Here is a 25,802-nt window from a genome sequence, read left to right as displayed (position 1 = left end):
CAGGTCTTTTTTATATCACCTCGTAAGTTGGATAATCTGTTCTCATAATACAATTTTTTTGCCCTTCTTATCAGGCTGGTTAGGATTGACGAGTAACGTTTTGTTTGGTCTCTGGTTATGTGACCCATTCTGTACTGTTTTTCATATTGGTGTTTTGTATTTATGGATTTGAGAATGCTGGGTGTTAGCCAGGGACTGTTCAGTCTCTTTGCTGTCATCTGTAATCATCACTGTCCTGAATGCCTAAGTAACCTAGGCAAGTGTTCGTGAATGACACCCTTAGTTTCAGCTCAGCTCTTGGAGACTTTCGTCAAAATAAGGATATTTTGGTAATCTCCGAATTTGATGTCCCATGGAGATTATCGTGACATCACTAAGTGTGGGAATCCTCTCCTTCAGACAGGCAAATTCTGCAACTTCTTTATCCAAAGTTCTGAGGAAGTTCTTAAATGAGGCCTAGCTTGATGTACAAAGGTGATTGAAGTATGTCCTTTGGATCGACGATTGACCTGTTTCATCTCTACTTTGTTTGGGTAAAGCTGCCACCTATGTAATGAAATACATTACTATCGTTGTAGCAAAACCATGACGCACTATTGGCTTATTATTTCCTCTGACAAAGACAAATTATTCCATTCATTAGTGATTAAACAATTTAATAAATTCACAAAAATCAAACTGAACCATTAATCATCTTACATTAAATGACCAAGCAATGAGTAGATAATAAAATAATTGGAAAGTAATTAGAGTGAGGGTTCAATAAAACTAAGAAACACAAAATTTTAAACGTGAACTGAAGCTTTTGTTGACCAGTCTTATTATTGCTTTAAACGAGGAAGTAGTAAACTTTCCATTAGGGGTAAAACAGCCCCTTTGACATGGACAAGTTTGACTCGGGGAGAAGATAGCTTCAATTCTTTGAATCCGAGTTCTTCACCAGCACCAAGGAATCCCTCTTTTGACAATTTATTTAAAAATTTTGCTTGTGTCGTAGTCTTCTGCAACTTATTCCATGGGGGTGAATGTCAAAATGGCATACAATGTCAACAGGTTGGTAGGTAAGACATATGGGCAACAGTTAGGCAACTTTATTCCGAATAAAGTTGCCTAACTGTTGTGTATGTGTGTTACCTTCCAACTTATTCCATGCTTCATGACACTCGTAAACTGAAAAATTAATTATAACAAAATAACACTGTGTAAACTTTTATATTGTACATTATACCATAATTCCTCATTAGATTGTTGGAAGCGGCAGGTTTATGGATGTTACCAGAGACAGTGGTTGTGGTGGTGGGTAGGAGGAATGGAGTAAAGGACGTGCTTCTCCACCACAGTTTCCGCAACACTGTCAATGCCCTGTACCTCACCCTCCACGATCTCACTCTCCACGATCTTTCCCATCATAATCTCACCCTCCACGACCCACAACGACACCACTTTGCTTGCCTCAGAAGAGGCCTTACACTAAAAGGTTCGTGAAGGTACAAGATATAGCAATATTGACAATACGGATGACAGGACACAAATGCATACAGTTAAGACAGTTTAGGTATGTATATTGAATATGTTTCGGTCCTAGGAACTTGATCCCTCCTATTAGTCATTTGAAATAATCAATTTAGTTTCAGTGCTTATTAGAAGGAAGTGCGAGGTAACTAAAAATATTATCCAGAGGTATTGAGAGATTCTTGCAGAGTGATGTTGGGAGATGACTCGCCGTGGGCAACCGTGATGCCCAGTTGTGTGGCGTGTCAGGTGACACAGTAACGGTCAAAAGGACGCAGTAGGGGCGAACACAATGGAGAGTACAGGTTGGAGTACATATTACTGACATAGGTGGTTTGGACACTTAGAAAGGGTGGAGTAAAAATGGATGACTTAGAAGGTGTATAAATCAGTAATGGAAAGTAGGGGTAGAACTCGCCGTATGTTATATTTGCTTGTATGTCAGCATAGTTGCTGATCCCTGTGTTATATAGCATAGCATATTAGTATCATCCATGTGCTTTAGATAGGAGATCCCTTGTAGGCCTGTGACTTTGTGTGACGTCACGGGATGCGCATGTGTAGGCTCGTACCTCTGGCTCTCTTTCAGTCGGCGTAGACATCCAGGCTAGGACAGGCGGAGGCTGGGCTCCATTTCCCATCATCACAGTCTGACAATATATCGTTACCATCCAACAAGTGTGTCTACCTTGAACCCTCGATATCTCCATTTAAGAACCCCTACGATAAATGGTGGCATCGGAGGGCCTGTAATTCTGACGATTACAGCGATTTCTGGAGATAAGTTTCGACCAGCAAGACGGCCATTTCGTGTCACCAATAGGCCTACCGAGGTTAACGCCAGCCTGCTACCTCAAGTCAGCTACTCTCTCCCAAGCTCCTACCAGCTTCTACACCATTCACTGGTCAGTCTCTTTGTATTAGTGTTTATCTGCTTATTTGCATCACTCCCGAGGGGTTGACCCGAGTTTGCAAAATAAGCCAGCTTCCAGTCTGTGGTGAGGGAGTCAGCCCAGTCCAGAGCCTAGTCTACTTCATCCAGTTCTTTTGCCTGCCAAGCCAGCTTCCACCCCTGCTGTGCTCATCGTGAGAAGTTATCAAGCCATTCTGTGTGAAGGGTTAAGATAAGCCAGCTAGCAACTAACCCAGGTGTCTTACCCCAGTACTCAAGCAAGCTACGTGAGTAGTCTTCATCGCTTGTGATTCAAGCTCCAAGCATTCTGAGTGCTCTTTTTCATCCTTGTGGTGTTGTAGTATTTCGTGGGTTTGTTTTAAGCCAGTCGGCTTAGAATTATCTTCGCGGCAGTGTGGCTGTTCTCAGTGAGACTTACGCTGTTCAACCCATAGGCCCAACACCCACGACCACGTGTGTCTCACCATTGCCGGTCTTAGCCCTGTTAACCCACAAACCCAACTACACTCACCACGCGGCCTCAGACGCCTCACTCAGCCATTACCCACTCACCCAACCTCTACCAGTGTTTTGGCACACTACTAAGGGTTGTAGCACCATATTTTAAGGACCACGTAGGGGGGCAAGAGCTAGAGTGTGTTTCGCGCCACCGTTAAAAGCCTCCTGTGTGAAGTCTATCGTCGATGTAAGCGCAATTCTATGGTCACGTGTGCAGAGGACAGCAGCAAGACGACATAAACAATCCTCTACTCTCCACTACCATCAACCTCTTTCTTCACCAAGTCGTTACAGCGATAATTAATTTTTTTTTTTCATAGAGACATTTGCGAGTGTTGAGACATTTCTTTTGTGTTTCCAGTGATTTTTCTCTTAGTGACATTCAGTGACTCTTGATCACAATCAGTGTTTATTTGCTGATTGCATAATCTTTTTAATCTCCTTAATTCAGTGTTAATTTTCGTGCATTATCTTATGTCTGTTGTGTTGTGTGTCTTTTTATACACTTGAAGTAAGTACTTAGTGTTTTTCCTTTGTTGTGTGTGCAACATATGAGCAGTATAGAACTTGTGTTTACACTTCAGAATCACCTTGTGTTCTCAGTATTCCAGTGAAGTATTTCAGTAATTTTTCACCTCATATTCTGCATCACAACTCAGTGTTGTCTGTTATATTTTTTTTTTTTCTTCCCAGCATTTGTGTATTTTTGTTTTGTTCCCTGTGTGTTGAACATTCTTGTGTTCATATTCTTTCATTTAGCCAGTGTCTAATTTGTCTTATTTCCACAGACAATAGTGCCATTATTTTGTGCAAGCAAGAAATAATTTTTACAAAATTTTTCACACATCAAGTTTCATTGCAAGAAAATTCTAGTATTGTGTTTATGTTGATGTGTTGTATTCTGCATCACTGTGTTCAATTTTTTTTTGTTCTGTGTTTTAGCACCTATTATTTTCCATGTTTCATTGAACAAATTCACTCTTAGTGCAATTTTTAAGTTCTTCTTTTAGAGTAAATTGTTCTTTTGCTTGTTAAGTGTTGCTTGAGTGCAGTTAAGAGTTAAAGTGTTCATTCCTTGATATATTTCTTTTCTTGTGTGTGTAATAATTTTTATTATTGCACATTGACTCATTTTGCAATAATTCTTGTGCAAATATTGTGTTGCCATTAAAGTCTTTCTTGCAGAAATTTTATGCAGTGTTTTTTTTTGTTGATTAGCAATTGTTATTTTGCAATATTGCTACAGTTTATTTCAGTGCAGTTTCATATGCTCTGTTCTGTGCATAATATTTTATTCATATGTGCCATTTTATTTTATTTCAGTGAATTGTGTGTCTGTTTTAATTTTTGCACAAGTTTATTGAGTCCATTTTATCATTTTATTGTGTATTTCCCTGTTGCATTGAAAGTAAAGACAACTCACTGTGCCATTCATTCAATTTAAAGTAAAAGTTGAGCAAATCAGATTTGAGTAAAGTACAAGTTCTCTTGATTTTCAAAGTGTTGTTCATTCAGTTGCATATTTTTCTTGTGTGAGTTCTTTGCTTACTGTGTGACCTGTCAATTTTTAATTACTTATGCAGAATAGTTAAGCATTTTTTTTCCCCATTTAAGTTCACTGTGTTGTGTGTTCCTCAGCTACATTTTCTTTTGTTTCTCTAAATTCTTGTTTTACATTTTTGCAAATATGTCTCAAGTTTTCTCAAGCGATGCCTCAGCACATGCTGCTAGTACAACCATTAATGCGTCAGCCCAAAATTCGAGTAACTCCTTATCAAACGATAGACATACTCAGACATCTAGCCTGTGTAATTTCAGTTGTGATCTGTATGATGCTATGCCATTGTTCAATAGTAATCCAGACAACCTTGAAGGTTGGTTTACTGCAGTTAGAGCCAGAGCTAATGCTTCAGTTGATGGTCTTCCATCTGAGAGTTGTTTAATCAGTATCGGAAAGGAGAGTCTAGCCCGTTCTCCAGCAGCCTCACATGTATTTAACTTAATTCGTATGAAGGACTTCCAAGATCTAACCAGGTGGCAAGATTATGAACAGTTAATTCGCAATTATCTTGAACCGGTGCGAGAAACCGATCCGTTCGTTGTTCTCAAAGAATTAGTTTGCACAGCTCCGAGACCAGAAGAGTCATTAGATGAGTTTGCTCTTCGTCTTAATAACCTAATGTCCTCATTCGTTAAAGCAGGTCAAAATTCAAAGTACCTTAAAGATAACGATAAACCAGCCCTTGATGGGTTTGCCAAATTAGCTGCATTTGGAGTTATTAAACAACTAATGCCACCGACATCTATGTATGTGTACAATTCAAGTCCGCTAGATGCTACTATGGGACCGCTTGCAGCTCTAATCCATGTACGAAATTTGTGTCCCGAGGGAACCTTCCCTTATCGTAAGTCTATGCCAAACACCTTGTCCACTCCTGTACCTCCTCTAGTTTGTGCTACTACCAAAACTCCCAACCTTAATCACTCGCGTCCATCATCCAAAGCAAGTGCAAAGAGCCATCATTCCCGTAGCACCAGTAGTACGTACAGTACCCACAGTCAAAGAGTTTGCTACAATTGTGGTTACCGTGGCCATATTGCTATTAATTGTCATGACAGTCACCCTAAGAAGCGTCGTACTGATGATGAGTACCAGTCAGATCTTCCCTACTGTACTTATCATAGAATTCATGGACATGACACATCTGAGTGCAATGCTCTCTACAACCTGCAGTACTCTAGATCTTTCCGTGGCCGTTCCAACCGCAGAGCCAGGAGAGGAAACAGACGTCGTGGTTCACAAACTAACCAGAACCAGGCTCATTCTTCCAATTCGGGGGAATCCGAGCGCCCAAGTCTACTCGTCCAGTCGTGACAGTAGTAGGTGATAACGAGTACACCATCCCAGTCCAAAATTCCTATGAAGCCTTAGCCAGCCTTGAGACTGACAATCCTGCTGTTAATGCTGCTTCACGCGTCTCTGACGTAGAGGAATTTGGGGATGAAGTAGAAAATGCCTTCTCCGATGACAACCCACCTTTCTGTTTGCATATAACTCCTAACGAAACGATTGGTCCATTAGTACAAGCTTCTGTCCATAATGCGCCCGTTCATGTGTTCATGGACTCTGGTGCGCAAGTTAATATCATTAGGTCTAGCTTGTTTAAAGAGAAGCAGTTACGACGTGTCCTCCTCGTTGAACCAACTACTGTAACCTCCCTTAGTGGAGTAGCTGGTTCCCTTCTGCGAGTCCGAGGTCAGACTTCGCTCACCTTTACTATCCAAGGCAGAGACTTTACTGCTGCTTTTCTTGTTGTCGACCAGATTACTTTCCCTGGTGACCTTCTACTGGGATTTGCTTCCATGCGAGACTTACGCATTGTGCTCGACCCGTACCGATGGCATGCCCAAATTGACGACTTGATCGTTCCATTCTGGGGTTACCAGCTTGGATCAGAAATCTGTCATACTGCTGCAGAGTATGATGTACGCATTAAGTCCTTACAAGCCAATGCATTCTCCAGTAGCGTACCCAAGCAGTCAGGCACTGGTAATTCTGTCACTCCCATCTGTGTTCCACCTACACCTTCAGACTTGCAAGATAGTGTTCCGTTGCCTCAAGTGTCCGAGGACACTCAGACTGCCTTGAGTGCACAGCCTATCCCTGCAATGACTGCTAGTTCGAGTAGTAGTTTCTCCACAGGGGATGCCTTGTCAGAAAACGATTACTTGAAACTAGTAATGCCATCTCTTGTTGATGTCACATGCCGTCTGCAGAAAGACGTCTCTGTTGCGGCTAGTGCTCTCACTAGAGTGTCTGTTGTTGTTCCTAATGTTCCAGATGGTGATAACGTCCTAGTTGACAGTGATTCCTGCAAGGTCAAGGGTTTATTTGTTGAACCTTCCTTACACATTGTAAGAGACAGTAAGATCCATTTACTCCTTGCTAACACTTCGGGTCACAGTGTTCGTCTCAGAGCAAATACCAACCTCGTTGACCTAGTTCACTATCCTTACCCTGTTCAAGTACAGGATGACGTGCCACCTGACCAGTGGGTCGGTGCTATTTCAACAGTGGAGACCTCATCCACTCCGCTGGATCAATCTATCCCACCAGTTGAGGAGAAAGACTTAGCTCCCACTGATTTCCCAGACGAAGTCAAGCGTTTGTTGACTCTGTTGAACAAACGTCGTAAAGCCATTGCCTTACCAGGTGAGAAGATGGGTATAACGAACTTATTGTCCCATCGTATTCCACTTGAACCTGGTACTAGACCTATTTATATACCTGCGTACAGAATGCCTCATTCCCAAGTTGCTGTCGCAGAGGAACTGATCAATCAAATGCTCAATGATGGAGTTATTGCACATAGCAATTCACCCTGGAATGCGCCCTTGATCCTAGTGCCTAAGAAGGACGGCACTTGGCGCCCGGTGATTGACTTTAGGAAGTTAAATGCGAAAACCATTCCAGATCGCTTCCCACTTCCTGTACTAGGTGACCTTTTACGCAATATCGGAGATAACAAAGTCTTCTCGACCCTGGACTTGTTACAAGGGTTTTGGCAAGTCCCTCTTCACGAGGACAGCCAAGAGTTAACTGCATTCTCCACTCCCACAGGTCATTATCACTTCCTCCGTATGGCGTTTGGATTACGATCGTCTCCTATCACGTTCTCTAGACTCATGACCAACATCTTTAGAGGTCTTATAGGTAAAGCACTTATGGTGTACTTAGACGACGTAATCGTCATGTCCGAAGACGTGGATACACACCTGAAAAGACTTGATATAGTACTTGGCAAGCTTGAAGAAGCCAATTTAAAGATCAAACTGTCCAAATGTCAATTTTTCAGATCAGAAATTAAGTTTCTTGGTCACGTAGTCACTCCTAGAGGGGTTACGACTGATCAAAGTAAAGTAACTGCAGTACTAAATTTTCCAACTCCCAAAACTGCTGATGCCGTAAGATCCTTTGTGGGCTTAGCAGGTTTTTATAGATCTTTCATTGCCAATTTTTCTTCCATAGCTGCTCCGCTAACTGAATTGCTTAAGAAAGATGCTCCTTTTGTTTGGACCTTCCGTCAAGAAAGAGCATTCCAAACTCTAAAAGAAAAGCTAACATCTGCTCCAATTTTGAAATTCCCAGATTTTTCTAAGCCCTTCTATCTGACAACTGATGCTAGTTCAATTGGCATAGGTGCCGTACTAGCTCAGAAGACTGATGGCAAGTACAACGCAGTTGCATTTGCTAGCCGAGTCCTTACGAAGGCTGAACGTAATTATACAGTAACGGAGCAAGAAGCTTTAGCAATAGTATGGTCTTTAAAGCACTTCCGAGACATTATTTACCAGTACCCTGTTCATGTCTTGACAGACCATGCGCCACTGATACCTTTATTCCAGAACAAACAGCCTACTGGAAGGTTAGCCAGATGGACCTTGACTATCCAAGAGTTCAATCCCACTTTTGAACATTTACCTGGCAAGTCGAATGTAGTCGCAGATGCTTTATCGCGACACGTTAGTGTAGTTACTGCAGATCCTCCATTTACTGTCGAGGATGTCAAAAATGCCCAAAGAACAGATCCCATGTGGTCTGGTGTGATTCGATTCCTGCTCCAGGAAGATCTTATTCTTACTGTGAAGCCACCAGCACCCATTAGTGACTTTGTAATGAGCCAAGAATTACTGTATCGAACAGCCGAGTTGGGTACTCCAAGCAGAAGAGTTTACCAGTTAGTAATTCCACAGTCACTAGTGAACGTAGCTCTACAGCTAGTTCATGATGCACCAGGTGTTGCACACCCTGGTATGGATCGTTCTGTGAAACAAGCCAGAATGAAATACTTTTGGCCACGTATGGCAACTGACATTTCCGAGTATGTTAAGAAATGTAGTGTCTGTATGCAACATAAAGGAAATGTCAATGGTCCTAATCCAATCCAAGTGTACCCAACCACTAGCGAACCGTGGGAAAGAGTTGCCCTTGATTTGTTAACCAATTTTAAATGTTCCCTCCAAGGCAACAAACATCTGTGTGTTATGGTAGACCATTTCACCAGATATTGTGAGTTAGTTCCTATTGCAGATAAGACTGCAGAGACAGTAGCTAAAGCGTTTAAAGAACGCATTATCTGCAGGCATACCACCCCTAAGTCCTTAGTAACAGATAATGGAGGTGAATTCTGTAATGAGATTCTTGAAAATTTGTGTACTTTATACAAGATCTCTAAATCCACCATTGTTCCTCATCATCCTGCCAGCAATGGGTTAGCCGAAAGAACCAATAAGAAAGTACTTGATGTCCTGAGAGCCACTATCAACCCCAATAGTGAAACTTGGGATGAAGTCATACCAGATGTCCAATGTGCCATAAATTCTGCTTACAATGCTTCCATAGGTGATACTCCACATTATGCATTGTATGGTGTAGACAAGCGTTTACCCTATGAGTTGTTATATTCCACTCCGAAACCTAATTACAACCCTGATGATTTCGTAGCAACTCGTACCAGCATGGCTCAGAGTGTTTTTAGAAGAATCCGTGAAACACTTCATAAATCAACAGCAGAATTTACTAGAGTAACTAATAGCCGTGCTAAGCCATCAAAAGTCAAAGTAGGTTCAAGAGTAATGCTGACAAATTTCAACAAAACATCCGAAATGCCTAAGCTCGATCAAAAGTTTGTCGGACCTTATCGAGTTGTAGAACATATCTCTGGTAATAAGTATAAGGTTAGAGAAATTAGTACTGGTAAGTACAAAGAATCGCATTTAGATCATATGAAATTAGTATGCGATGTTGATGATATTGCTACCCAGACTAATGTGACAGATGCTGAAAATCCTCTTGACTCTGTACCCTCTACCTCAGATACTCAGTCAGATAACCAACCTGAATGTCGTTACTCCTTGCGTACTCGACAAGTAATGAGAAACCCACAAGTATCTTTTGTAGATACTCGTTCAGATCTCCCTCAGTCAAGGCATGTGTTAGCCATTGCAGAGGAATTCGATCCTCCCAGAGATGATAACCATTCTGCATATGTAAACCTCACCATCGCAGAATTGGGTTTAAATGTACATAGTCTGTATAACTAGATGTCCGAGATGAAGTAAATTGTCGACTGTTTGTTATTAACTGATAAGTTTTTCAGAAGAAAATTTTTTTTTTTCGTATTCACGTTCCCTCCGTATTCTGAGAATTGACAGTAATGATCTGAGTGTGCACCAGATGCCTTTGCTGTTAATTTCACCTTGTATATATATATTTATTCTTCCTCAGAATCCGTAGAGTGCATGAATACAGATCGATCGATCAATTCCACCCATATTGTAAAATGATTTGTTCTTATAGTTTGTAATGCATATTACGTTAACACCCATTACGTAAAACTCATTTTGTTAACATCCATTATGATACCATCCATTAGTTCTAAGTTATATATGAATTTGTTATTGTATAGAATCAGCCCAGAACCACCTGCCTGTTCAGCCTATAGATAGTAGTGTATGTCGAGACGACATACGTAACATGACCGAGCTGTCAGCATAGTTGCTGATCCCTGTGTTGTATAGCATAGCATATTAGTATCATCCATGTGCTTTAGATAGAAGATCCCTTAGGCCTGTGACTGTTTGTGACGTCACGGGATGCGCATGTGTAGGTCGTACCTCTGCCTCCCTCTCAGTCGGCGTTTGACATCCAGGCTAGGACAGGCAGAGGCTGGGCTCCATCTCCCATCATCACAGTCTGACAATATATCGTTACCATCCAACAAGTGTGTCTACCTTCAACCCTCGATATCTCCATTTAAGAACCCCTTAATATCTGGAATCTTAAGTATAGGGTCTTTCGAAAAGATACTTTTAATCTCATTAAACTTTTCCCGAGCTACGTCAGAAAGTTCAAGAGGTTCCTTCACAGACTTTTTAAGGAAGTCGGATAAGATGCCTGTAAGATCAGTAAGGTTCGGGATAAACCGTGCATAAAAATTTACAGAACCAAGAAAGCTACACATGAGCTTCTTGGTTTTGGGGAATTTAAATTCTAATAAAGCTTTGATCTTACTGGGGAGAGGCTGCAGAGAGTTATTAGAAAGTATCAGTCCAAGATATCTAATCTTGTTATACCCAAGGAAGCATTTCTTCGGCTTGGCAGTGAGGCCATGTGAGCGTAACCTACGCAAAACTGATGTTAATGTTTGGATATGTTCGCCCCACGTGGATGTCATTACGTAAATGTTATCAAAATAAACTGAAACATTTGGCATATTACCCAAGACCTTTCTCATCAGTCTCACGTAGGTAGCACAGGCAGTTACCAAACCGAAGGGCATAGTTCTATACTGCATCAGTCCTTGGTGGGTAGGAAAAGCGGTGTACTGCTTAGAAGAAGGATCTAACATTACTTGATGATATGCCTGCGCAATATCAATCTCTGAAAAGAAGGAAGCGTCATAAAATTTGTGTAGATCGCTATCTATTAAGGGCATAGGCTCAGCATCCCACCGAGTTATAGCATTAAGGCCTCTGAAGTCAATAGCAAGTCTATATGAATTATCCTCCTTCTTAACCATGACTACTGGTGAGCAATATGCAGATACTGAAGGTTCAATGATCTTTAGTTTTAATAATTTGTCTACCTCTCGGTCAAATGCATCCCTAAGGTGAACTGGAACTGGGTATAATTTCCGTTTGATAGGATTGTCCGTCACTAAGTCAATCTTATGGACTACCGTGGAGGTAACACCTGGAATATCAGTAAAGACGTCTGAAAAGTTACTCACACATTGAAGTAGTTCATGTCTCTTATGGTCATCCAAAGATTCATTAATATTAATGTTGGTTGCACCCGAGTGGTCAAGAGTCACCAAGTCATGTAGTTCTTCATCATAGTCTAAGTTAGAGGTGTCAATTACACACACCTTACATTCTTCAGTTGTCTTATCAAGTTCGTGTGGAAAAACTAAGTCAAAGTTATTAAGGCAGTTAACCGAATTTCTTCGGTAATATTTCTTAAGGATGTTGATATGATAAAGCTTAGGTTTCCCCTTGACTTCTATGAGGTAGTCAACTTTCCCACAAATTTTTAATACTTTATATGGACCTTTCCATGCTACTAATAATTTATTTGACTTGATAGGCAAAAGTACCAGAACTTCATCCCCTACTTTAAAACTTCTCCTCTGACTTTTGGAATCAAAATAGGTTTTGTACTGGTCCATTGACAAGCTTAGGTTTTTCGAAACTATGTCAGAGGTCTCCTCAAGTTTGGATCTAAGGTCAAGGAGAAACTGGTAAGAAGACTGAACCTCAGCATTTACCTCCTCATTAGTCCATAAGTCATGAAGGATGGACAATGGACCTCTGGCCTGTCTACCATAGAGAAGTTCAAAAGGTGAAAACCCCAAAGAGTCACTGGGAACTTCCCTCATGGCAAACAAAGCACAGGGTAGGTAACGATGCCACTCCTTAGGTTTAAGGGAGCAAAGTTTCCTTAAAATGGACTTGAGAATCGAATGCTGGCGCTCAATCCTCCCATTACAGCTGGGATGATAGGGTGTGGTGAAGAGAGGCTTCACTCCCAGAAGTTGGTAGAGATGTTGCATTAAGTCAGATGTGAATTGTGTCCCACGGTCAGACAAAATTTCTCTAGGGATGCCCACTCTGGAGAAGATGGACAAAAGGGCTTCAGCCACCTCTGTAGTAGTTATGGTCTTTAAGGGAACATGCTTCAGGGAAACTCGAAGCATAATCAACTACATGTTAATATATATCTATGTCCCCCAGATGAAAGTGGAGATAAAGGACCAACGATGTCAATAGCTACTCTTTCAAACGGTACCGTAAAGAATGGCATTTTGACCATAGGTACTCGCCTGGTACCTCGGGAGGATGACAGTTGGCAAACTTTACACGATCTACAATAGGTAGTGACATCTGAGGACATTTTTGGCCAAAAATAGGTTTCCCTAATTTTATTTAAGGTTTTACGATGCGAGAAATGTCCGGCCACTGGCAGGTCATGAGCCATTTTAAGAACAGTCTCTCTGCATTGACTTGGAACAACTAAGATGGAATAGTCTATCTCATCTGAATTTAATTTGAATACTGACTTGTACAAGATACCTTTTATATATTCAAATTTATATGAAAAGTTTTTCCTTTGGATAACTTGATTTTGTTTAGCGGCATTATGGCAATTCTGAAGAGAAGGGCAATTACGTTGTAAATTGACAAAGGAGTCCTTCGATATATCTAAAGGCTTAAAGTCAGGGAAAATCAAAGGATGGACAGTAGGAGAAGCCTGGGCTTTGGTCTGAGCCCTAGTCAAGACATTTATAGTATCGGAGGTGATATCTTCACTTTCATCTAACAAGTGAACCGGTGATCCTACTACCTCGCTTTCGAGAGTAGCATCACTGGTTTTTAATCCCACATGAATCTCACGAGACATTGTCTCATCTGAACTTTCGAGGGGCTTCTCTGACTCTACAGGAAGAGGATCTGAAACACTTATGTCCATCTTTGGTGATGAAAGGTCAACCTCAGAAGGAAGAATGGCACCTTTTACATTACCTATTAGTACGGAGCAAGAAGTGATGGGAGCTAGTACGGCTTCAGACCAACCTGTGAACCATTTAGACCTAATGTAACAACGGATGGTAGGAAAAGTGTCTGTACGGCCCAAGTAGTCTGAAAGTATAGCAGAGGAATGAGTTTCTTTAAGATTAGGGAACAGCTTATCAGAAATGACTATACATGTGCATCCAGTGTCTCGTAAAATGGTAGATACATTAAGTCCATTAACTGTTCCTGAACAGAAGGGTGCTTGGTCATTACAGTCTTTAAAACATCTTCCAACTTTTTGGACCTTCTTAGAAGGACAATCTGGACGTTTATGTCCCTTAACACCACACAAATGACAAACAGGAATAAAAGAAGTCACTTTACTTTCCACTAGAGGCTTTGATTTCTTAAGGTCTGATGAACCCTTGCCCTTAGGGTTCGATCCCTTTAGGTCTTTATAGGAATTGTGAGCCTCAGCATACAAGTCAGCGGCCTCAGCAACTTCCTCAGCTTTAATCAGGTTACGTTCTCTAATGAATGTTCTTATCTGGTGGGGAAGAGCTGTCAGGAACTGGTCAGCAACCATGAAGTCTCTAAGAGATTCATAACTGTGATCAATTCCTGAACTCTCTATCCAAAAGTCGAACAAACGAAAGAGTGTTACCTGTAACTGCTGAAAGTTCTGGCCAGGCTGTAAGATGGCATACCTGAAATCTTTCCTGTAAGAATTAGTGGTTTTTTGATATGCTTTAAGGATTGCCTTCTTCAGTAGGTTATAATTACATATGATATCCTGCGACAAAGTTGCATAGATATTCAAGGCTGTACCAGAAAATAACATTCCTAACCTGGTAGCCCAGGTGTCAGCAGGCCATTCACAGAGGGTAGCGGTATTTTCGAACCTGATAATGTATGAAGTTATGTCGTCCCCCTCTGTGAAGGGAGGTAAATTAGGTGTTGGAATATGTGCACTAGCTTCATGATGTTCCATTACTCCTTCCTCTAATTGTTGTTGTGTAAAAATTAACTTTTTATTCTCTAATTCAAGGCGAGATTTTTCGAACTCGCGATCCTTTTCTCTCTCTATTAACTCAAGTTCTCTAACTTTTTCCTCACGTTCTCTAGCCTTTTCCTCACGTTCTCTAGCTTTTTCCTCAACTTCTCTATCCTTTGCTCTTTCCTCAAGTTCTCTTAATTTAACTTGTTCCTCACGTCCTTTAGCTCTCTCCTCATGATCAAGTCTATCACGCTTCTTTTTGTCTTCTCTCTCTCTTTCTAAATGTCTTTCTTGGTTTTCTCTTTCGATTCTCTCTCTCTCCTTTTTCTCCTTTCTTTCTCTTTCTCTCTCTTTCTTGATTCTCTCTCTTTCTATTCTTTCTTCTCTCTCTTCTTCTCTCTCCTCTTTCATTTCTCTCTCTTCTCTCTCTTTCAAGTCTTTCCTGGATCTTAGCACTAATGAAAGATTCTAAATTTTTCCCTGTTATTCCTAACTTACTTCCAGCATTCATCCAAAACTGGTATTCCTCCATACTTGCAAGAATAACTTAAACTATCAGGGGAAATGAAACGGGTATTAAAGAAAACGGAGGGTTCAATTCCTGCTCCACTCAAACTGTAAATAAACCAGAGGGCTCGATCCCTGCTTCAATTAAACAATATGTATTAATTAAAACGAAGGGTTCTATGCCGGCTCCGAGCAAACAGTAAGTAGAATGGGGTCACTTGACCATCCAATCTTCTCACCAACAAATCAAGAGTGTCCTACGACAGTTCCCTTGATAAAATAAAGAGCTCAATGAAACAAATTGTCACTGGAAAATCTCGGGTCCCTAGAGTCTAATCCTCCAAAGTGTTTCAAGCTCGAACAAAAAGGTGGCAGAATTAAATATTATATCCTGCCTGACTTGACTTACAATAAATTGAGACTATAACAATCACCAAATCTTTTAAATACCTGTACTGTAGTCCTACCATAGAGAATGATTACTCATGGCTGGTGGTAACCGTCTGTGGTATGCGGCGTTGAAGTTCCAATGGTAGATTCGAGATGGAGTTGAATCTTGATTCAGTCGAGTTGATCCTGGCAAGGTCGCCACTTGTGAAGGCTTACTCAGCCCTGTAACAACTTCAGTCAGTATTACCAAGGCTGGCTCCTCCTCAGGAAAATTAATGAATAGAAAAAGAAATAATAACAGACAATGATAAACACTTTATTATTTAGAAACGGAAAATGTAAAACAATAAAACATGAATGGGTATCCTAATTGAAAGAAAAATGAAAAATGAAATGAAAAAAATTACATTTGAACTCAACGCTAATATAGGTATATCGTGGTAATGGGGTGTCAGGTGTTGGTGACACTGCGTGTTGTTGAAATCGTAGCCGTTGCTGATGTGGGGGGTAGCAGGTGTTGGTGACCACCACCGGCTCGTTCTTCACAGAGTGTAGCCGTGAATAATTACTTCAGATGACAGGAAAACAGGTTTGTTACCACTGCTATGATGAGGGGTTAGGTCCTGTGTTGGCTTACATAACAGGTAAGTAGATTAAACATGGGACGTCTCAGGACGTTAGTCCGTCTCCTTCTATTCTTCTCGTTGGTTGGCAGGTGACCCTCTCTGTCATTCCAAGCTGTAAAGAGAGACAGATTACCCACTGCTTAAGAAATCACTCTCCATGATAAGTACAATACCTAAAAGATGTGGTGATTATTAAAACATTTAACAGATAAAGACTGAAAGGACTAAGTTAATTATTGGTCAAAAGTGAAGCTTTCAACCAATAAGTCCACTAAAATATGATCAGGCGTGTACTTACAGTAGTGTTGGGAGCTGTGAGTCGAGTGATTTACTGTTTGACCGGAGCCCCACACGTCACCTTTCGGGGGGGGGGGAAGAGGGAGGGGAAGGGATAGCGGGAGCTAGACTGACCCTACCTTAACAAGCAGCCGGCAATCAAACTATCACTTTCGGGGAGGGGGAAAAAACGAAGGGGGGGGGGCAATAGTGGGAGCTGGACTTACCCTACCTTAACAAGTAGCCGGCAATGAAACTATTGTTACTATATACTCCCTCGCTACTCCTATCTATTGAACTTTTCCCTCACAATCGCACTAGAGGAAAGACCGACAATGTTGACATTTCTTGGGAATTCATTTATTGCCCTAATAACAGATGTTGCTAGAGACTTGTCCTTCCAGGTTGGGACAAACAGACAATCATTACTAAACAACAGGAGGTCGTGCTAGGATCCAGTGACTGATGAGGTATTGTTGATTTTCTTTAATTATCAGTAAATTTGGTAGCAGTTGTAGGGCGAGCTGCTTTAAGGAAGTTACAGCGTCCTACCTGGAGTATACCTGGAGAGGGTTTCTGGGGTCAACGCCCCCGCGGCCTGGTCTGAGACCAGGCCTCGTGGTGGAACAGAGCTGATTAACCAGGCTATTACTGCTGGCCACACGTAAGCCGACATACACAAACCACAGCCGGTTGATCAGGTATTGACTGTAGGTGCCCGTCCAGTGCCTTCTTGAAGACAGGGGTCTATTGGTAATCCCCTTTATGTATGCTGGGACTCTTATTGTGTCTCTTAGTGTAATCGTGGCGCCCTTGCTTTTCATTGGGGGAATGTTGCATCTTCTGCTGAGTCGTTTGCTTTCGTAAGGAGTCATTTTCGTGTGTAACATTGTGGTGGATGTTATATTTGATAGCAGTTATTAAGTTCTGTGTTGGGGTAAAGCTCTCTCTCTGCTGGGAAGGGCATATGGTTCTTCCCAGTAGGAGGCCTCCAGAATCCTAGATATTCATTGTGTGAAAGGATGATGGATTCTGATGGATTAAGGTCACAATCCCTGCGGCACACCTGGCAGCTGCATGTTGGCCGAGCGCCACTACTGCGGTACTTGCGGGAAGATTCCCGGGAGTCTGACACGGTTTGTGACATTGTGGGATCGTAAGTGTGGAGGAACACCGACTAGGAAAGGTGGGTGAAATGGGGCGTGAGTGTATGAGGTCAAAGGTTAGGGAAGGTGAATGAAAGTCTTCCAGAATTTAGATGTGTCTTCACTCCCCAGAAGCAAAGATGTAATGCAGAGAATTGACACTATGTCATCTTCGGTTGATATTCACGATGAAGTCTGAAACAATGGCCGATGTCAACAGTGTTAAACCCTTGTTCCCAAGCAAAATATATGAAGCATCGCAGGCTGGCGATCTCCTTCGTAGCATTTTTTAATTGTTTTTTAATAAGACGTTGATTTTATCTATGAACATAGTAAGATATATTGCTGATCTCTATAAATAGTTTATATAAAAATGCAGCTTGTAGCTCAGTAATAAAGCTTATCATGTAATAAATTCTCGTGGTTTCGAATCCATGAATTCAACTAAGTGTTTGTGAAATATTTGCAGTATTTATCCTAAAAGGGCTGTGGCATACCTTAAATAGAGATTATTCTGATAAATACTGATCTATGTGTAGAATATACCTTGTAGAAATTTTGTTTCTCTTTCACTAACCGTATTAATATTTCATTCAAATTAAATTATTAATTTTGGAAACACATCAGTCAATTAATTTAAGTTTTGGAACTTCCAGATTGGAATTTCTTGGGTAACTTTCAAATGATTTTTAAATCCGTATTAATAAAACATAATCATGAATATATTACCTGTATGTGTTTGTGTGAATGATCATAGCTGTATGTCGCATCACCAGTGCGAGGCGATGTGTGGGTGTACCGAAGATGTTTATATTGTAACAGCGGGGAGGCGGACGTCCAGCTTGTGCAGCAGTCGAGTCCCACATCTCTCTTTCACCTGTCTAAAAATCTGTTTATTGGTAAGTTTCAGTTATCATTGTTTTGGAAAAACGAAAGATAGAAATTTGTATCCTGGGAATTTAATAAGTGATCGACATGTTAAATTAAATAAAAAATGAAAAGACTACCGTGACTGCGGCAATATGCAGTATGCTGCTACTACTATTACCACTACCACCAGTGTCCTCGGATCATGAATAACACCTAGCTCTGCAGGGTGCATGATCTTTGTAGGATAGCTGGTTGAGTGACTAAGGCGATGTGAACATTGTTCTGTCTCTTCAGGCGGGAGAATGTGTGGGAAGATCCAGTCCTGGCTGGCCGCAGTTTGGAAAATTATTCAGTACCATATACATGTTGCAGTTTAAAAACTGTAGTGTAAAGCACCCTTCTGGCAAGACAGTGATGGAGTGAATGATGGTAAAAGTTTTTCTTTTTTCGGGCCACCCTGCCTTGGTGGGAATCGGCCAGTGTGATAATAAAAAAAAATATATATATATATATTAGTGTTAATGAGTGTGTTTGTGTGTGTGTGTGTGTGTGTGTGTGTGCGTCGTGCCGAATATGTCCTAAATGAAATATGTTGGGAAGATGTCTTAAATAACATGGATCCAAACCAGTGCCTTGAAAGGATCAACTTCCTGGCAGCTGAAGCATGTTCTAGGCATATTCCCCTAAGAAAGAAGAAGAGCAGGAGTAAACTGGAGAGAGAAAGACGTTCCCTCTATAGAAGACGATGAAGAGTCACTGAGCTCCTCAGGAGTGCTAGAATATCTGATACACGAAAGGAGGCGCTGACCAGGGAAGTGGAAGCTATCGAACTTAAGTTAAATGACTCTTACAGGAACCAGGAGAGACAGGAGAGACAGGAGAGACAGGAAGAGCTTAAAGCTATTAGTGAAATTGAAAGGAATTCGAAATATTTCTTTTCATATGCCAAAAACAAGGCAAATACCACATCTAGTATCGGGCCCTTACTCAGACAGGATGGGACTTACACAGATGACAACAAGGAAATGAGTGAAATACTGAAATCCCAGTATGACTTTGTGTTTAGTGAGCCACTAATCAGTCTGAGGATCGACGACCCAAATGATTTCTTCATGAATGAGCCTCAAAACTCCATAAATGTATGCCAGATTTCCGACATTACCCTAACTCCGATAGACTTCGAAAAAGCCATTGACAACATGCCCATGCACTCAGCCCCGGGCCCAGACTCGTGGAACTCTGTATGTATTAAGAACTGCAAGAAACCCCTCTCGCGTGCCCTAAGTACACTATGGAGGAGGAGCTTGGACATGGGTGAAATTCCAGTCACTTAAAACAACGGATATAGCCCCACTCCATAAAGGTGGCAGCAAAGCATTAGCTAAGAACTATAGACCAATAGCTCTGACGTCCCACATCATAAAAATCTTTGAAAGAGTGCTAAGAAGCAGGATTGCAAATCATCTGGATTCCCAAAATATGCACAATCCAGCGCAACATGGGTTCAGGGCAGGTCACTTCTGCCTCTCACAACTACTGGATCACTATGATATGGCTTTGGATGCACTGGAAGAAAATCAGAATGCAGATGTAATATACACAGACTTTGCAAAAGCATTTGACGAATGTGATCATGGCGTAATAGCCCACAAAATACGTGCTAAAAGAATAACTGGGAAAGTGGGGAGATGGATCTTCAACTTCCTAACAAATCGAACACAGAGAGTAGTGGTCAACAGAGTTAAATCGGAGGCTGCCATAGTGAAGAGCTCTGTTCCACAAGGCACAGTACTCGCCCCCATCTTACTCCTCATCCTCATATCAGACATAGACAGAGACATACACCACAGCTCCGTATCATCCTTTGGGGATGATACTAGGATCTGCATGAGGCTGTCATCTACTGAGGACGCGGTTAACCTCCAAGAAGATATAAACAAAGTTTTCCAGTGGGCAACGGAAAACAATATGATGTTCAATTTGGACAGATTCCAACTACTCCGTTATGGAAAACTGGAGGAGATAATAACTAGAACAGAGTATACTACATACTCTGGCCATTCAATAGAGAGGAAAAATTTTGTAAGGGACCTGGGAGTAGTAATGTCTGAGGATCTCACTTTCAAGGATCACAACAGTGCCACGATCACAAGTGCAAAGAAAATGATAGGATGGATAATGAGAACTTTCAGAACGAGAGATGCCAAGCCAATGATGATCTTTTTCAAATCACTTGTTCTCTCTAGGCTGGAATACTGCTGTACATTAACATCTCCATTCAAAGCAGGTGAAATTGCAGATCGAGAGAGTGTACAGAGATCCTTTACTGCATGTATAAGTTCTGTCAAGCACCTTAACTACTGGGAACGCTTGGAAGCACTTGACTTGTACTCGTTGGAACGCAGGAGGGAGAGATATCATAATCTACACTTGGAAAATCCTGGAAGGAATGGTCCCAAATCTGCACACAGAAATCACTCCCTACGAAAGTAAAAGACTGGGCAGGCGATGCAAAATGCCCCCAATTAAAAGTAGGGGCGCCATTGGTACACTAAGAGAAAACACCATAAGTGTCTGGGGCCCAAGACTGTTCAACAGCCTCCCATCAAGCATTAGGGGAATTACCAATAACCCCCTGGCTGCCTTCCTGGGACTGGACTTCCAGCGTGTGTGAGCGTATTTGATAGGAGTGAATAGAGACAAATGGTTTTTAGTACTTGACTTGCTGTTGGAGTGTGAGCAAAGTAACATTTATGAAGGGGTTCAGGGAAACCGTCAGGCCGGACTTGAGTCCTGGAGATGGGAAGTACAGTGTGGAGACAAAGAACTTTTTCCGTGAAAGCAAATTGAAGCAAAGAGGGGAATGTATGAGAGTATAATTGTAACAACACTCTTGTATGGGCGTGAAGCATGGGTGATGAATGTTGCAACAAGGAGAGGGCTGGAGGCAGTGGAGATGTCATGTCTGAGGGCACTCTGAAGGAGGGGTGTTAATGTTGCAGTTTAAAAACTGTAGTGTAAAGCACCCTTCTGGCAAGACAGTGATGGAGTGAATGATGGTGAAAGTTTTTCTTTTTCGAGCCACCCTGCCTTGGTGGGAATCGACTGATGTGTTAATAAAATAAAAAAAATGAATTATTAAATTATTTGAAACTTATCTAAAAATATTTAGATGGGTTAGTCTAAATTAAATTGCGCTTGTTATGATAAGGTTAAGTTTTTTAAGGTAAGTTTTATTAACTTTTACATTAAGTTTTGAAAAAAAATAAGTGTGTGTGACACTTTTCTGCTTATCAAGAAAAGGAAATCGATAAAATATACAACAGCTCCTTCCTACACCGCAGTTCTGTTCCTGTATAGTACCAGGTTCGTCTGCCATATAACACTCTCTTTATATGTTAATGTTTGACTCCTAATTTCCACTCTCTTGATCAGACGTTCAGCTTTTATCAATCTTTTTCTTAAATCGAGACGTTCGTTTTAAATTTTTAATTTAAAGATTTTGCTTCAAAACTTTCTAGTCTCAGCATTTTGCATTTAATTCATCACAGGCAAATCATTTTTTCTTGGTGATTAATTATTTTTTTGTTATATTTAATTAGTAAACGAAATTCCTGCACAACAGAATAAGAACAAAAATAATTAAAAATTTCTTCTTCAGACCAATTTCAGAATTTCATGGGTCACAAGATTAAGTTCATTGTGATGCGGAACCTCCCATATTCTGATTACCAACCTCTGAGTGACCAGCCAATTTCTCTAGTTACTTACAGAGATTGTGTTGACGCTAGGCTCGTTTCTCTCATCTCTCTTAAGCTCAACTGCAGGTTAGACCTTATCTAATTTAGTACACGACAAAAATCTTTCAATAATTAATGAGAATTTATTTTTTTTTATTCGCCGGTACTCTCCCGGCCCGGGTCTTTTCCAAGTAGTGGTGACCCGGCCTTGGCTCCCTATCTGGGGAGTGTCTCGAGACTTAAGTCTCCCATGGGAGGAGGTACAAGTACCCCCTCATCTTTGGGACCAACTGTCCCCAGGCCTAGCCACATTCCCCGCCCTCACGGGGCTCGTAGGGAGAAGCTAGGCCTCATGCTGGAAATGTTTTCACTGTTAAACCATCAAATAAATTGACAAAGAATATAAACTACATTTTCAAGCATTAAAACCCCACATATTCATGCTTGCATTATAATTTCTAATTTCTTGTACACACTGAGCAGCATCGAGGTTCGTGAGACGAGTAATCGATCTTGGGGATCTGAAACTGAAGGTAAATTTAATGGAATGTTGGGAGAATTTCAACGAGAGGAGGCTGATTGTGGTGCACCTTTAGGACCAACAGCAGAGCGACTGCGTGTTATGGAGTTTGTAAGTGGATACGAGATTGATTCGTTGAGCTTAGTGTCACTGAAGGCCAAACATCTGCCACAACACCTGTCAATAATACGACCTTTCACTGGTGAGTAATTATTATTAATACATTTCAGCAGGAAAAGATTTTGTTATTAATTTTACAAGTTCTAAAGAACTCACTGCAATGCATATAAAATACGAAATAATTCAAATATTTTTTATCTCTTGTGATCTTTTAGCTAATTGGCTGAATTGCGAAAGATTTCTTGTGTACTGTATTATATAGATCATTTTACCATATCTTAAGTAATAAGAAACTGTCAATAAACTTTTTTTTATCAGTCTCTTAATGTTGGTGAGGGGCTCTTGATTTAGGGAATTGGATCTGTGCTCCAGTTCCCTGAATTAAGCCTGAATGCCTTCCACATCCCCCCCCCCAGGCGCTGTATAATCCTCCGGGTTTAGCGCTTCCCCCTTGATTATAATAATAATATCAGTCTCTTAAGGATTCCTATTGTATTGTATTGTATTGTATTGTATTGTATTGTATTGTATTGTATTGCTCTATACACTCAGTTTATCTTATCTTGTAATGATCTCGAAAAGACTTGTACATTATATCCTTCAAATTATCATGCTGTATAGTCCTTATCAGAGTAATTTATGGGATTTGATAACAAACTCCGTTTTTATAAAGTCGTTCACTGGAAAATTAGAAATGAAATAAATTAAACGAAGGGCAAAATAAAATATTTACAGGAAAAACAAAATTTAATTTAATACATAGCACCAGTGGCAGCCTGACTTTTTTTTCTCACAGAAACTGCTTCAGAATATATCAGTATTTTATTATGATTACTAATTTGGCAAGTCCTGAGCTATAAAAATCAAATTAGAATGAATTTTTTTTGTTGCCATCAAAAAATGTCAGTTTGCTAACACACAAACTCTTAATAAAAGTAACTTATTCTTACTGATTTTGCACACTGATACTTCAGTTTGCCATCAGTCGACCACCACTGTCACACTGATGATAATTAGGATTAAAAGTATTTTTTAATGCTAATACTAGTACTGTGTGCTGGCTGTTTATCAACGGTTAAGGTGAAGATTACCACAGCTCAAACTTAGCGGCAATATATTACTAATACGTTTAATATTAAATTAGCTTATCACTATGTACAGGCGGCTTATGGTTAGCACTGATGGTGTGTGTTATAGTGTGGAACGTCGTCATGTGGTTACTTCAGCGAATATGGCAGTGGATGACAGGAATTCATTGCGTGATACTCAGCACTACTGTTTTATACAGCTGGGGATCGCTGCTGAACCAGCCGCCTACCGACCCATCCTTCACTAAACAGATCCATTTTTGTCTTTGTTTCATCACTTCTTCGTCACAAAAAAAGATCTGTAGCTCAACACTTTCAAGAGACCCAAAAACATTAATTCAAAACCATTAAGAGGCCAGAAACTTTAGCTGAACATCCTAAAGATTCCAAACAGCCGTAGCTTAAATCTCTCATGAAACTGTGGGCCATCTCTCGTAGGTTGTGAATAACTGAAAGATCCGAGACCAACAATATGTAAGGTGAGGGACAGTGCTTAATTCATTAGGAAATAACGTTGTTGTAGGGACGTTTACATAATAAAAACAACATGGGGCAATACTTAATCATAAAACCGCACTTATTAGTTGACAGCTCAGATCCCCAGTAGCCGCAACCTGGGTATCCCCTTTGTGTTGGCTGTCAGTGTCCTACGGGGCTGTTTGAAAGGTGTGTACAAAGGGATATTATATTCTTATAGATTACATATGCCACTGTTTCAATACCCAATACCAGGTTACTTCAAGGTTGTGGTCTTGAAGTTACCCGGAACTGGGCAATCGAAAGTAAATCACGATCTCGATATCGTGAGCCCTAGTTCCCTAACATCAACCCTAGGTACTGCAGTACTGAACGGAAGATGTAAGATGAGGTTGAACTTACCTGGCTCATTTTGTAATGAGAGCATGTGATGCTGGTGACTTCACTGAAGCCGTTACCGCTAACTTGATTTGAAAAGGTATGATACTCATGGCCACGTCTTCTGTTGTCTGCTTGACACACGTCGCCTGACGAATGTAACTCATATTAGTCCGTAATAATTTGTGGTAGGAAGGATGTGTTGCACTCATGCACATGGGAGAGTTACGTGATTCTTAACTCTTCCGTTATTCTTCCTGAAGATTATCAGTACACACATGGGAAATGCACTCGCAACCAGCCACAACTGTCTCTGCATTTCGACTTAAGTTGGCACGGGTGCCCACGTCTGGACACCGTCCGCTTCTTTAAAATCTTCACCTATCGAAAAATCACTGCAGTTTGTCCTACCAGCGTCTGCTCCCTTCCTTCAAGGAAGATTCTGCTGACATATGGAACACAGATAATCGATGCCAGCATGCAACAGACTTCAGTCAAGGATTACTGTTTCTTTGCATTTTAGATGCGGGCTGTGTGACTTAATACCCCTAACTATTGTATCAAGATCAAGGTAATTCATCTCTAATTTTTAATGGTCTGGTGAAACAGTAGTTCCCTCAGACTTATACACTAGTGTACAATCGAGCACATGCTCTTGTAAGGAGAGAAGTGTTCTCATGACGCCTTAGTCTAACATATGTTTCTGATGTGGGATCAATTTGCAATGTTGCTTGCTAATGAACACGTACAGCTGAGCTGTTGTTTTTGTGGGAATGAGAAAGATAGTAGCCCTCTTTCACTATTCCCTTTTGAGAGGAGCTACCTCCTTTTTAGAGGGGGATATCGCCCCCTTCACAACTGGAGAATTTTCTCCACAGCTGTCTCCTGGCGCAAGACTTATTGAGACGATGACCAGTTACGAGGTCAGAGTATGAGTGTCCTGAAGATAGTTTCTCCCTTTTAACGTTTACTTGTGTCATTGAGTTCTTGGAGCTGAGGAAGAATTTTTGATGAGCTTAAACTACAAAGTAGAAGTCGGAAAAAAAATATGATTTCAGACCAACATTTGTATGTTAATTTTCAGATACTTCAAAATGTCTCTAAAAAAATGTTGTCGGAATTTTGTATAGACCCGTTTTGGTCATGGACCTCAATCTTCACCTCCTTAAA

The 25,802-nt window shown here is 40.8% G+C and overlaps 1 protein-coding gene across 1 annotated transcript in view; it reads left to right on the top strand.

Moving 5' to 3' along the window:
• Window positions 1-1,188: 1,188 nt before the first annotated feature.
• The window catches only part of LOC138851593 (uncharacterized), a gene marked incomplete at its 3' end in the record, with an annotated part of 39,978 nt that continues 15,364 nt past the window's right edge, over window positions 1,189-25,802 (top strand). The window contains exon 1 of the mRNA XM_070080850.1: window positions 1,189-1,477. Within this exon, the coding sequence (XP_069936951.1) occupies window positions 1,270-1,477 (208 nt within the window). The remainder of the gene's footprint in view (window positions 1,478-25,802) is intronic.

This window comes from Cherax quadricarinatus, unplaced genomic scaffold (assembly GCF_038502225.1).
Source record: "Cherax quadricarinatus isolate ZL_2023a unplaced genomic scaffold, ASM3850222v1 Contig1103, whole genome shotgun sequence".
NCBI lineage: Eukaryota > Metazoa > Arthropoda > Malacostraca > Decapoda > Parastacidae > Cherax > Cherax quadricarinatus.
Note: the sequence above shows the minus strand (reverse complement) of the source record. Positions and strands in the feature narration are given on the sequence as shown.